General features: G+C 39.9%; 1 protein-coding gene across 1 annotated transcript; it reads left to right on the forward strand.

The window, feature by feature from the left end:
* Positions 1-12,027: 12,027 nt before the first annotated feature.
* si:ch211-217g15.3 (uncharacterized protein LOC368914 homolog) lies at positions 12,028-13,749 on the forward strand. The gene is made up of 4 exons (XM_044214706.1): positions 12,028-12,324; positions 12,507-12,570; positions 12,730-12,767; positions 12,855-13,749. Exons 1-4 carry the CDS (start codon positions 12,317-12,319, stop codon positions 13,567-13,569), a joined length of 825 nt encoding a protein of 274 aa, XP_044070641.1. The 5' UTR covers positions 12,028-12,316; the 3' UTR covers positions 13,570-13,749.
* The last annotated feature ends 1 nt before the right edge of the window (position 13,750 follows it).

The raw sequence follows: 13,750 nt of genomic DNA on the forward strand, positions 1-13,750 counted from the left end.
CCCCTCAGCGTTCTTTTTTAGCTCAGCCACTGCAGTGCAGGGATGTCCTGTCATCCTGCGTCTCCGATGTAATTGCTGTGCCTTTCAAACCTGACCAAACAAAATGTTTTTTTTTTCCATGTCCTGGGGTGACGGGGGTGACACTCAGCTCCTATCCACACCTCCCCTCTCTCCACCCCCTCTCTTCCACTCCCATCCCAGACCTCTGGAACTCTCTTTCGCCCTTCCCAAGCAGGCAGGAAGGAATGCACCTCCCTCTGCTCCCTCTCACCTCCCTTTCATAGTTTGCTTTTTAACTTTTATTAGCAACAGCTTTCACTGACATATGAAGAGTTGGCAACTGAGAGATAGGGCAAGGGAGGGGATGAGAGATGGAGAAAGGGTTTAAAAGTATGGGGATAGAGAGGAGCGGTGAAGGAAAAGAGGGTTATCCTTTCTCTTTGTTGGTAATTGCAGCATGTCCACATCCTGTCAAACTAGAACAGGAATACAATATGACAACCTGGGGGCTAATTCACTATTGTGGTTTATTGTCTCACTAATCATATTGTGAGTGAATTATTCCATCGATATATCATGTTTCGTTTGTGGCTTTTTTGACCCAATTGAGACCTTAGCAGTCCATACAGTTCTCTGTGATTTTGGTCACATACCGCTCCCTACACAGGGGAAAAGTCGTTACTTTTTACTTGTTTTCCGGCAGCGAATTGTATCTTCAACGCAATTTTTTTGATATCACAGGTGTCTGCTTTCTGCCTGGAATGATGAAATGAAGTGAAACAAATGTTAAAAGCCAACATTTCCATAGCCTGCACCACTGTGCTGTGCTCTTCTTCTTTGTTGAAACATATGTTATGTCCATTTATTCCAGTCAAACATTTTATCATTCTGTGCAAAAAGTAGACATCTTTGAGATTACAGCAATGCCTTTAAAAATACATTCTGTTGCTGGATAACAGGTAAAATATAAATCTTTGACTTTTCCCTCTAAAGCTTTCTTAGGAAACGCTATGTGACCGAATCACAGAGTAACTGCTGACGTCACAGAAATAATTGTTCTGATGTCTAAATGAATGATAGCAAACTAAAATCTGTCAGTTTTTATTTGAATTTCGAACTACCATTTGAAGGTGGGAAATTAGTAAAATGATGCTGCCTTATAGCATTAGGTCATCACTCACGCACCCCGAATAAACGGTATACTCCATTTTCACAATATATTATATTCACAATATACTCCAGTTTCTGTTTAAATCATTACTCTTAAAGGCACAACTTTTAACAAACACAGATTTTGAATGTTTTTTTCTCGATGTATGTTAGCAATAATTTAGATATCAGTGGAGAAAAGTTTAATACATAATACATCCGGCTGTTGGGCTAGCAACAGCGTTCCGCGAGTTGAAAATTACACAGCTTTTTATCAAACACTTTTTCTGTCATTAATCTCTGTCAATGTCCCTGCAGCGAATACGTCTCAGCCCTGAGACTTAATAGCATGAGCATGAGGTTAAATTTTTACCACGTGATTTTGAATACTTTAGTAAAATTCCTTTCAAAATGAACAATGGTGATTGCAATTAAAATTTTTGCCCATATTACCCGCTCCTGCTCCAAAATACAGAAATATTTCTACTGCATATTCTTTTGTTATTGTTAACATTTCACATGAGATTTTAAACACACATTCGTCTGAGAGATTATGGAGCCTTTAGCTGTCTAATATAATTAAGTTGGGTAAGAAGATGCTATCAGTCCCTGTCTCATTTTTCCTCTCTTTTCTTTCTCTCTCCCTCCTTCCTTCTCCTCCTCTAATCAGTTCCACTCTGTTATTGCTGGCCCTGGGCTGTTTATCTCTTTGCTAAACTGCTTTCACAAGCATGAGACCAAAGCCTGCTCAAATGTCTATTAGACCCTTCAAATCCTCACTCAGGCCCACAGTCACTGTGTGGCTGACCTTAAGGCAGTTGTTGCCATTATTATGGAATCAATGCTCGCTGATCTGGCGCTCCTCACATCTTCTTAAACAATGAATCGTTTTTCCTTCTGAAGTTAGTCAACCACTTTTGAAAGGTTAAGTGGTGAATAGGGGCTCTCATGGCAGCGCAGAGGGCTGAGCAGTGACCGCAGCCCTGGAGAACATGAAATCCAATGAAATCCAGGACAGACAATTCAACACAAGTTCTGAGGACAGACTTGCTCATGAATGCACTACGCTTCATGTACTATTTGCTTTAAGGTTTTGAGAAGAAAGAAGCATTTCCTACAGTCACGCCAGCTGGGAGTGATTTAGTTACATTAGTAAAATCCCATTCTGGCAAGTGTCTTTCCTCAGGGATAAGTTCACAGGGCTATGTAAACCAATAATGTAATAGTAACCCTCTTTAGTGAGATTCATCTTGTGTTGGCTTGTTTGGAGCGGACACAGTGGGCATCATTATTGTGTTAGCTTAATTTGCAAAGAGCGCTGTGACTTTTGAGTTTAACCTCTCCTGGTACATTCAACTCTCTTTGTTAACATGTGCGAATAGTTTCTGAAATACATACAGTCTGCAGTACTATGCCTTCTACGCCAAGTACGCCAAGTAGCTTCTACTGAAATAAAAATACTGTGTAGGTGTGCTATGTTTGCATTATTTAACAGAATTTACAGTTGCAATTTTGCTGATATGAAGTGCAACATTTGAGAAGGGAGAAGAGACTGAATGAATCAAAGCTCAACAAACAAACGTGCTGCTGAATACAATTTGAGTAAAGAAACACCCTGAACATTGTGGTAGATTATTTACTTTTTCATGTTATGCTTTGTTGTCACATTGCACTATATCAGAGCTTGTAAATAGACGCCTAAACATTGGCAGTGCCTAAATAATACGAGGAATTATTAAAGGAACTAAAACTTGAATTATAAATAAATTGTACCTAGCTAATCTTCACATCTTAGTTTAAGTTCCACAATTTTATTCTCATAATCAGAAATATCTAAATCACATAGAAGAACTGTATAAACATCACAGCAGCATGGCTCCTTATATGGCTCTTCTACTTCCGCTCCATTTCTATCTCTCAACTGTTTGACTGTACAGTGTCTGTAGTTGTTTTTATCCACATTATGTAAACATGTCCAACAGCAATAATCTCACTGAAGACATATGTAACAGTGTGACGCTGGTGCTAATTTTATATGTTGAGCTGGTGGAAGAGAATCACCATTACTGTTATTTTAGTTTGGTTTGGCAACACACAAATAAGCAATGCACTCAAAAGACTTATTTTAGTGCTGTCCTTTAACGCAAATTACATACAGCAGTGAGTAAGTGGCAGCAAGTTATTACGTATCAGTAATGGTGACCCCTCTCCCTTTCATGCTGTCTGTCTTTACTCCGTTGTTGTCTGTGTTCTGCAGGTATGTAATTATGGTTTGAAAAGGTTGGAGCCAGACTTTCCGCAGGACACTGCGTGGGAACAAAGCAGGGTCTAGGAGGCGAGGTTAAGGGAGCACAGTAGCTGCACAGTGGCTACAAACTACAGAGATAGACATCTAGGGACAGTCATCTTCAAGAAATGAAAGTCTGTTAGTAGAGTGGATTCGGAGGTCTGATTCACATCCTCTGACTGTGCAAGGATAGTTTGCGTGGCATTGAATGATGTGTAATGAGCAACTTTTCAATCTGGCATAAATGGAGGTTGTTATATAGTAGCATACAGTTGATGAACAATGCATTACATGTAACAGGGTTCCTCAAATCAATTTGTCATTTTGACGCACCACAGTAAAATAAAAGTACACAAAAATATTCTCTGAATTATACAAAGGGTCAAATAGACATTTTAAGTAGTTATTAAATATTGGAAATAACGCTGCTTGATATATACTCTTAAAACAAATGCTGATATATTATTAGATATAGTTGTCTAATATGATAACAATAACAAATTGTAAGCCTTTTAATGTTTTTATTTTATTTTTGGAGATTGTTGGATTAAAATAGGAACAATTTAACCCCTAATGTTCTCAACATTCACCTTACATTTATCCTTAAGCAGCATCAAAACATACTTAAATATTGTTTTCAACTCCAAGATGCCTTTTTTATTACATTAAATGTCCAAAGTGTAACATTTAGGAGGAGCTATTGGCAGAAATAGAATATAATATTTATAAGTATGTTTTAATTAGTGTATAATCACCTGAAATAAGAATAGTGTTTTCGTTACCTCAGAATAAGCTATTTTTATCTACAGAGGAAGCGGGTTCAGATAGGACCGGTCGCATTTTTCGTGAGTTTCGCGGCCACCGTAGTTTCCCGTACACGCTTGGAAGGGGAGAGTGATGCGAGCGGTATTCAAATGGTTGCAATCTGCAATTTCACCACTAGATGACACTAAAACCTACACACTGGACCTTTTAATACAAATTTCTAGAAATTTTATTCATTTTATTCGCATTTCCCTGCAATTCAGATTCTTGGAAACTGTTGATCTTGACTAGAAAACAAAACAATTCTTCTTCTCTGTATTTGTAATGGTGGGCCAACATCATAAAATTTACAGTAAAATCTATAAATCTCTCCACTTCGTGTCCTCATCCTGACATCAGGATAGCCTGACCTGATCTGATCTGATCTGTTTTGTATTTTAAACTTAAAACAGATGATTGGTTTTTATCCTAATTGTCTTTACATTCTGTATGATGCTACTTATCATTGTCCCTCTCTCCCATAACTTGAAGATCAGTAGATTTGGTTAAACTTTGGGACAGTGTGTTTATGCTGGGAAATTTCTTTCTAGGGTGATACTCCAGATTTTCAATTGTACGGTGCTGGGAAACTTACATTAGATACAATACTTTTAGGACAAATTGGTCCCTCTATGGTGGGAAAAAGCATTGCTGAGATGCCACACCTACACACGAGAACAGCCCTAGAAGCAGTGCTGCAATTAGTTGTGGATACATTTTGAAGACCAAAGATTAAGTAATCATTTTAATTGAATCAGCTGGGTTTGACATTCTTTGTCACCAGGGAGTCTGTAATTATGTTTTGACTGTGTAACAAAGAAACCATTGGTATTTGAAGTATGAAGATGCACCGAAATGAGGAATAAATCCCTTTATGCTCACTGAGATACATATACGAGTCTTTTATTAATCTTTTCATATTCTCATAGGCTTATTATTTCTTATGGTAATAGAGTGTATTAACCTCAAAAGATGAGAGTTTTGTCAACCGACTATATCTGTGTAATATCCTTATTTGGGTTGAGAAAAAACTAAAAGCAGAGACGAGAGGAAAAAGTTTCATCTGCCGACATAACTGCTCAGAGCGAGCACATGTTTTTTTAATAAGGATGAAAGCGCTGTGCTCTTGTAACCGGATCTTTCTGTAGCTGGCAGCTTTCCATCAAGGAACAGCAGGATCCTCTTTTTAACCCAGGAGCATCAGGACAGATGGGGCAGTGACACGCAAACTCAAATACACACAGTAACAAATTCAGAGCGTGACAGACACTGAGATCTAATCTTATGGATACAATGTGTTGTGAATGTCAAGGGGCAGCAGTGAAGGCGGTGTAAAGAACATCTGTAACACCTGTACTTACTGTTAACACCTGTACTCACTGTCGCGCCTCTCTGTTGTCATGACAGCGTTTCACAGGATGTGCTGCCTGCTGAGTGCATTGAGCTGACGGCTCTGTAATGAATTCTGTGGTGCTGGGGGTCAGAGGTTAAAGGTTAGGGGTACTCCAGCTGGCAGCCAGGGCCGCAGTGGACTCCAGTGAGGAGGCATTCAGTGGCTGGAGCAGGAGGGGGAGAAGGGGGAGGCAGAGGAGGGGAGGAGGCCAAAGTTCTTTCTCTTTCTGTCTTGTTTGATGTACTCCACCCACAAGGCCTTCTTTTCCCCTTCTGGCATAAACCATTGCAATTTTCAGATGTTGGAAAAAGCTGAAGCATTGTACATACCTCTTTATCTCTTAAAGTAGAAGTGGCTGTAATCAAGATTTTTATATTAACAATGATCAAAATGGATCACATGACTTGTATGCGAAAGTTCCCCACAGCTCTATGGAGCTCTATAGTGAGTTTAAGCTCATTGTTTTGGTTTTCTGGCCCACAGCTTCACAGTTTTGGTTCACTCTCACCGCTATCATTTTATTATTATAATCATATTACCTTTTTTGGCTGCAGCAAGCAACTGTTTTTAGTGGAAAAGCTTTTAAAAAACCCATTGTACACTCCCTGCTCAGCAGCAAATGAAAAAACAGACAAAGTTAGTGACTAGCGAACCTACTGGAGCATTTGGCAGCTAGAGCCAGATTTCCCTGAAACATGACTTTAAATGAATACTAATATTGGAATGTATTTTCTGGGTGTGTAAATGTTGGCTTACAAGTTCGCCATATCAACTTAAAAGGTGATTATATGTCAGTTATTGTAGGTTTAAAGTTTTGGTAAGAGAAATTATCAACAGATAAAGCCATATCTGTGAAACTACTGTGAGTGCATGTCAGTAGTCACGTTTCTGCAGTTCCCTGGTTTATCCTATAGAGGGCAGGTCTGTTAATTAATGAGCCACATGTGCCAAGTGTTGGCATGATGTGTGTTTCATTTAACAGAGTTTTCCAAAACATTAGTTCTCTTCGAGTGGAAAATGTGTTTAATGAGAAGCGTCCAAAACACAGTAAATAGCCATTAAACTTACTTTAACAGCTCCCACATGTTTACTGAGTTTATGAGGGGTGTGATCGAGGAAGGATAAGCGTGTACGGTATGTTTGTGTGTGTGTGTGTGTGTGTGTGTGTGTCTGTGAGAGAGAGAGAGAGAGAGAGAGAGAGAGGACCACCTGAGCTTTCCCTCTCATTATTGTGACTATAATATAATATTTCCATGGTTGATACACACTGTCAAAGCAGTGTAATGGCTCTGTGTCAGCTCAAGCAGCAAGCGTTGCTAATGGCCATCTTTCACACAGATACTCAGATCAGCTTTTCAGATTAGCTGCCCTGGACAAAAAGGTCAACCGTATTCCTCTGCGTCTCCTCTCAAACAGACAAAGAGCTTCCCAGTCTTCTGTCATCAGTTACATAACAGAGAGAGGGGAAAGTTCTTCTTTCTGTCTCCTATGTAGCTGTTGCAGCTCCCGGTCCACCTCCCCTCTGCCTTGGCTGTCATCAGCGCTATTGTCGCTGGAAAACTGTCTCAGGCATTACCTGTGGAGCCAGATAGTCAGGTGGCTCCGGGCCCCAGACTGACTGGCTCATCACTCCCCTCATTTTACCCCCCCTAAAACCCCACCTGTTCATTGACGAGAAATTTTTATTAAGCATTAGCACTGGAACATGTTATAGGCAGTGCCTACAAGCAACTGTTGAGCAGATGGCTCCCTAATTCTCTCTGCGGCCGCTTCATAAGTCTGACAACTCCTCTGTTCACCAGACCATCGTCACAACATTTCATGTTCGCCTCCGCTCTTCCGTGGAGGTCCTTCCCCCAGCCCTGTAATTCGTGTGGTTAAACTCCACCGTGAGATGTCTAATGTGTGTTTAATGGGTGTTGGTGAAGCCTCAATTAAGTTAATTGTAGATCATTGAGTTAATTTTAGTTATTTAGAAAACCCCAGCTTTCCTAAATGTTGTGAGTGTGGGGGATATGACGGAAGACTGTGAGTAAAGACAGAGGGGTGGTTAGCCTCAAATACAGCCCTGTGCTCCGGGACGACCTTTATGGGATTTACTGATAGTAATGACGGTGATGATGAGGTTTTGGTGCTGATGATTGTTTTAGTGTTCTGTTTGCATATGAGGCGCACAATATGTTCATTATCACATTTCAAACAGCGATACAGTGTGTGTTGAGGTTTAGCGTGGAGTCTGATGTCTCCAGTTGATTGTCGCCTGTTAAATATTCTGTTTTCTATTTGTTTCTTTGCCAATAGAGAAGTCTTGATAAAGATGCCACTTTAAGTCAAGTAGAAACATGACGGCCGCATTCCTCAAAGTCTTAGCAGTAATAGGCAGTTATTGGTTTTGAGGCAGAGCCAGGACTTCAGATCCTGCACTTAAAGTTACAATTTTGAAGAAAGTGCTGTCATCAGTGGCAATGACATATTAATCCACTGTATCTGACTACACATTGTGCATGTGTGTAAGTAAGTGGTGCTGCAAACTGTAGGCTACACAAATGCATTCATGCTCATGCACACACACACTCATACACCTCATGCAACAACTGTGTAACAGTAAGCAAAATGAAGCCAAGATTATCATTTTAAAATGGGAATTTAGTCAAATATTCATTTTGGTGGTTTCCCCCATAAATTGCTGCAAGCTGCAACATTTGGAGCATGTTTTCTGTCCCACTTTACAGGCATAAATCATGACTTAATGCTGCATTTAAATAGTTACAGACAGGCAATTTATTCTTGGCTCACTCTTTGCATTTTGTGCAATAACATCGTGTAACTGTGTGTGTGTGTGTGTGTGTGTGTGTGTCTGTGTGTGTGTGTGTTTCACAGTTTATTGGCAGCAATCATTACTTGCTGACAACTCCCATTCGTTCTGGTCTTTAGTGTTGCCCTTACAGTTTCTAAAAGGCTTGTCATTTATATGATATGTGCTTTCGCACATTGCACCAGCACACACACCTAGCCAGTAGCAGGATACAAGCAGAAGTATGCAATGTCACGGGGAGGGAAACGTATTTGCTCATGCACTTGGCAGATCAAGCCAAGCCTCTCGAGCGTCTAGAGGTGTCAGGGCACAATCTGTACACACCGCATATAAAGATTCAATTATCCTCACATCACCTGCAGCCAATTTGAAAGAAGAGAAGCTGAGGGGGTGTTAGAGGCTCATTAAGAAATATTCCATCATGTTTTGCTTCCAGGCTTGATTGTTACACTACATAAACTACTTTACCACCAAAGATAGGTAAATACAAACTCGTAGAGACACTTGGGCCAGCACCTCTTAAGTTCACTAATTAACATGTTATATCTCATTTGTTTAATGTGTGCAAAAACTGAAGTGTTATAATGCCAATTCACTCTTTTACAGGGATTATGTGCATAAGATAATTCCTGTTGGCTACTATTCCTTTAAAAAGTTTCAATATTAAAAACAGGCATATTTCAAAATGCCTCTGAATGCATATAATTGTTCACACATTGGTATTCATCTCTACTGCTCCTGTGTCACACAGACTTACCAGTGTTGCTCTGAAAAACTACCTTTCCTAACTTTTCTACTAATAGTACTACTGCTTTTAAACTTTCCGACACTTCATCACCTTAGTGGAGTGACCTGAGACACGATTCAGTCATTTGCTGAGCCGCAGCGCTCTGCCAACCAGAGCCTGGTTAAACCACAGAGGAGCATGTTTTCCTGTAAGCCTGTGGGAGCATCAGAGGTTCAGGGAGCAGAGTCCTGTGGTTACTCTGTGCTGGTAGCTGCTGGGCCTCTGGGCTTCACATGAAAGCTGTTTCACTGATGTGTGCAGGACACAGGGGGTAGATTGGTAGAAGCTTCAGCACACTTTATCCATCAAACCTCACTTTCAAGGCTTGGAGCAGCAGGATGTCTTCTCCAAGGGTTGTGGTTTCTGGGAGACTGACAGCATTTCAATAATGGCTCACATCTCCCGGCCTCAATATCAGTTTAAGAGCCAGTATATGTTTGTCACCAGTATGAATCTGGCAGCAGTGTTTTATTTTTATTTTTTATGATTATCTTTGTAAAGACAATCTTATTGAAAGAAATTAAGTGACATTTTGGGAAATATGCTTATTTGCTTTCTTTTCTTGAGAAGATTGATACCACTCTCGTATTTGTATGCTAAATATAAAGCTACAGGCAGCAGCCGGTTAGCTTAGCTTAGCATTAAGACTAGAAACAGGGGGAAACAGCTAGCCTGGCTCTGTCCAAAGGAAACAAAATAAGCCTACCAGCGCCTCTAAAGCTCACTAATTAACACTTTATATCTCATTTGTTTAATGTGTACAAAAACGACAATTTTTGGTGATTCCCCCTGCTTTCAGCAAAGCTAACCAGCTGCTGCCTGTAACTTGATATTTAGCATACAGATATAGAGAATTAATCAGAATCAGAATCAGAAATACTTTATTGATCCCCGAGGGGAAACTCTTTTGCTACAGCTGCTCACTGTCACGTCAGTGCACACAGGAATAGAAGTACTAAGCAAATCAAAATATAATACAGGCAAGATAAATTAAGTACAAAGTGGATATAATTATAAAATTTAAACAAGTGTAAAGTACAAAGTGGATTTACCGGTTGATGATAAGTAAATCCACTGGTATCTTCTCATCTAACTCTTAGCAAAAAAGGCAAATAAGCATATTTCCCAAAATGTCTAACTATTCCTTCAAGTATAGTGTCTGAAGCGGAATCAAACAGTAGTCGTTTCCTTGTCAGTATTTCACAGACTATCTTATAGATGTCTGGTATTTGCCTTTTTGGGAAGAAGACAGTAGACCACTCAGTGACCTGGGAGTGGGGCTAGTCGAAGGGTAACATGGGACATGTGGATCTGATAGAGGGTAGATAACCAGCAGACACGGTGGAGCCATCCCTTGAACAGAGCAGGAAGTGTGTGGCGTGTCTGTCGGCTCCTGTTCTACTGTACAGTGAATCCTGTTGTCATGAGACATTATTAACCCATATGTTAAGTTAATGACTCTCCTACTGTTTTATGAACAATGAAAGAGGTGAAGAGTTCTCACGGCCACAGTGGTGCCCTAAGAAGCAAACTCTCACGAGCTGCATCACAGCAGCTTAATGGGGGGGCTGCCAGACTGAAACCCAGATCACATTTTTTAAGGGTGTATATGTTATGTTAGATTAGTTTAAATTAGTTTATGACTGTATATTGCAACCTACATTATATTGTTTAACATAGTCTCAGAGTTAAAAGATTTCTGTCTTGGCCACATATCAGAAAGACTGATTCATATAAATTCACAAGTGAGTTGTAATTTAAACGACTTATTCCGTACATCAAACGTGAAGCTGTTTTATTCTGAAACAATGAGTTTTACATTGCGATAGGATCTTGGCATGGATGTAGATTAGACCTGACACATTCAACAGTTGCTTCAGTAAGAGTTGTGCCTGGCATTAAGATCACAGACCGATCATCTGCCTCCAATCTGGCCTCCTATATTGGATGTGTATGAGAGGGGTAATTAGTTGTTTTAAATTACTGAAAACAACAGGAGGGGGTCTGTCTGCGTCTAAGAAAGTTCCTGTGAAAGTAAGCCAAGCATGGTGACTATTGTTGCTTCATGGTAATATTATACATATGCAAGACTTGATTTTTGATACAACTCCAAATAATATACATTTTTATGCACCGTCCCTTCTTCTGAGTAAATAATCGACCAGTTAGCATATTACTACATCCCAAATCACTGAGCCTCATCAGGACCAATAGTCAGTTCACAACTGCTGCAATAACATAAAACAGGAAGTCAGAAAGGTTATTGGTATATTATTATAACGTTTAATCAGGTAAGTCCCATTGAAATTGAGATCTAGCACAGAAACAGAGTGACTCAATGAGCCGTGCTCTGCTAAATGGTGGAGAGCAATTTTTGTTTAATTATACATGTACGTAATAAATAATAATTAACTTAATTTATATTGCACTGTAGTTACATTGAGCCCGGGTAATAGGGACGACCCCCTTAAGGAGATTGGAGAAATTATTACTGCATGATAAGTTTCTCTCATGACCATAGGGCATTATAACCTTGTGATCACTGATAACTGACAAGGAAGATTAATCACAAAAAAATGTAGTTATAAAATACTTGTAATTGTATTAGATCAGTACAGAATTCAGTATTTTTAACTGTTATGCACACAAGAAATCAGACACAAGAATTACCTTTTAATCACAACACAGTAAAATAACAAAGGTTAACTAAAACAAGAGTGACATTAATCTTATTCTAGTCATTTATATATATACATACACACAGCACATTCACGCTTATTAGACTTAATGAGGGATTTAACTGTAATCAGCCATTGTTGCAGAGACCCTATTATGTTGACAAAATGTTTCTGAAGGCAGTTTCATTTTTTCAAATGATGAGCCACTTTGTTATGCACAAAACAGACTAGACAACAAGAATTACTTACAGCTGACGTTCCTGTATTTAGAGGATACAAAGGTCAAGAAAATATAACTGGTTTATTGGTGGAACTTTGGTCCTTCATTTCCACAGCAGGTTAAACGGAAGTGAAAGATTTCTTTGTTGTTCAGATCCAAAACGCTGAGCTGAAAGCAAACACCATGTTCAGGTAAGAAAACTACAAATTTCTTTAAAAGGGTTTCTGACTCTGATTGCTGTGGTTGTTAACCTGGTTTTAATGTTTAACAGCGTATAGATTACATGGTTTGTTTCTTTGAGAGGACAAGGATCTGTTGTGTAATGTCTGTCACATATGGGGACTTGAAATTAATCCAGTCTCTTCACTTGTAGGTTTTCTCTAATAGTCTGTGTTTCTCTAATATTTGGCATCACAGCAAAGCCATATAAACCCTGGGTATGTATATATTGCTCCTGGCTGTCCTCAATATTAGACTCTACAGCTTCAAATCATATGATAAATTATTCCTGATGAATTTAAAATGACAAACATGTTTGTATGGTCACTACCTTGTATATGGACAGCAGTGATGTAATATTTGTGCTCTTTTCTCAGAGTAAATTTACAGATGAAGCATTCAAGGATACTGTTATGTAAGTTGTAATTTCCTTAAACTAAAATGAAAGTGTATAATCTTCTCAGAGGAAATGCAGGCTGAGATTGCATGATTTTTATTTCAGGTCTATAGATGACAATGGAAAGATGTCCTGGGGAGTGGAAGTGGAGCCTCCAGAGGACATGGATGAGACTCACTATGACATAGACCCTCGCATGATGATTTGGAAGAGTATGGCAGGCAGTGGAAAGGACAAACAGCCCCTGAAGGCTGAAGAAGACTTGGATGAGCTGTACCACCCTTCAATGGCTGACCTCCTCAACGTTCAAATCCATAACCTGGATGCCCTCCCTGCTGCCGACATCCAGGCAGAGCCCTCGCAGGAAGATGCCAACAGCAAGTACAATCAGGAACCAGAGGAGGATAAAGATGACATCGACCACTCTGTTTTCAGTAAGGTGGCCTCAGAAGAACCTGAGCAGGACTGGGATAAAGTCTACCACAAAGCGAGGGAGGAGCTGGATGTGTATCTGGCCCCACTAGTGGCTGGATACAAAGCTGGTGCAGAGGTTCGCGTTGCACACTCTGAACCAGAGAAGGATGAGGACGAGCTGTATCATCGCCACGACCGGCACTCGCCTGTGCAGATGGAGCCGCTGAAACGTGAGGTCAGAGTTCACCTTCAACCAGAGGAGGACATGGACGACCTGTACCACAACGATCTCCTGAAGCCCATCCCTTACCAAGGTGATACTAAAGCTGCAGCTCCTGTTGATCTGCCATCTCAGAGGAAGCACAGCGAACCAGAGGAAGATCTGGATGATCTCTACCACCAGTGATCCTTCAACAACAGCTCAACCTGTGTAGATCCTTATCATGTCAAATCAAACATAAACGATACTTGCAGCAGGTAAAGAAAACAGGCGTGTCATTTGACTCCATTAAACTGTCATCAGTAACAATGAACACATCTGAGTGTCACTCATATGTATCTTGATGATAAAGATACTTTAAACACAC

This window comes from Siniperca chuatsi, linkage group LG11 (genome assembly GCF_020085105.1).
Source record: "Siniperca chuatsi isolate FFG_IHB_CAS linkage group LG11, ASM2008510v1, whole genome shotgun sequence".
Classification (NCBI taxonomy): domain Eukaryota; kingdom Metazoa; phylum Chordata; class Actinopteri; order Centrarchiformes; family Sinipercidae; genus Siniperca; species Siniperca chuatsi.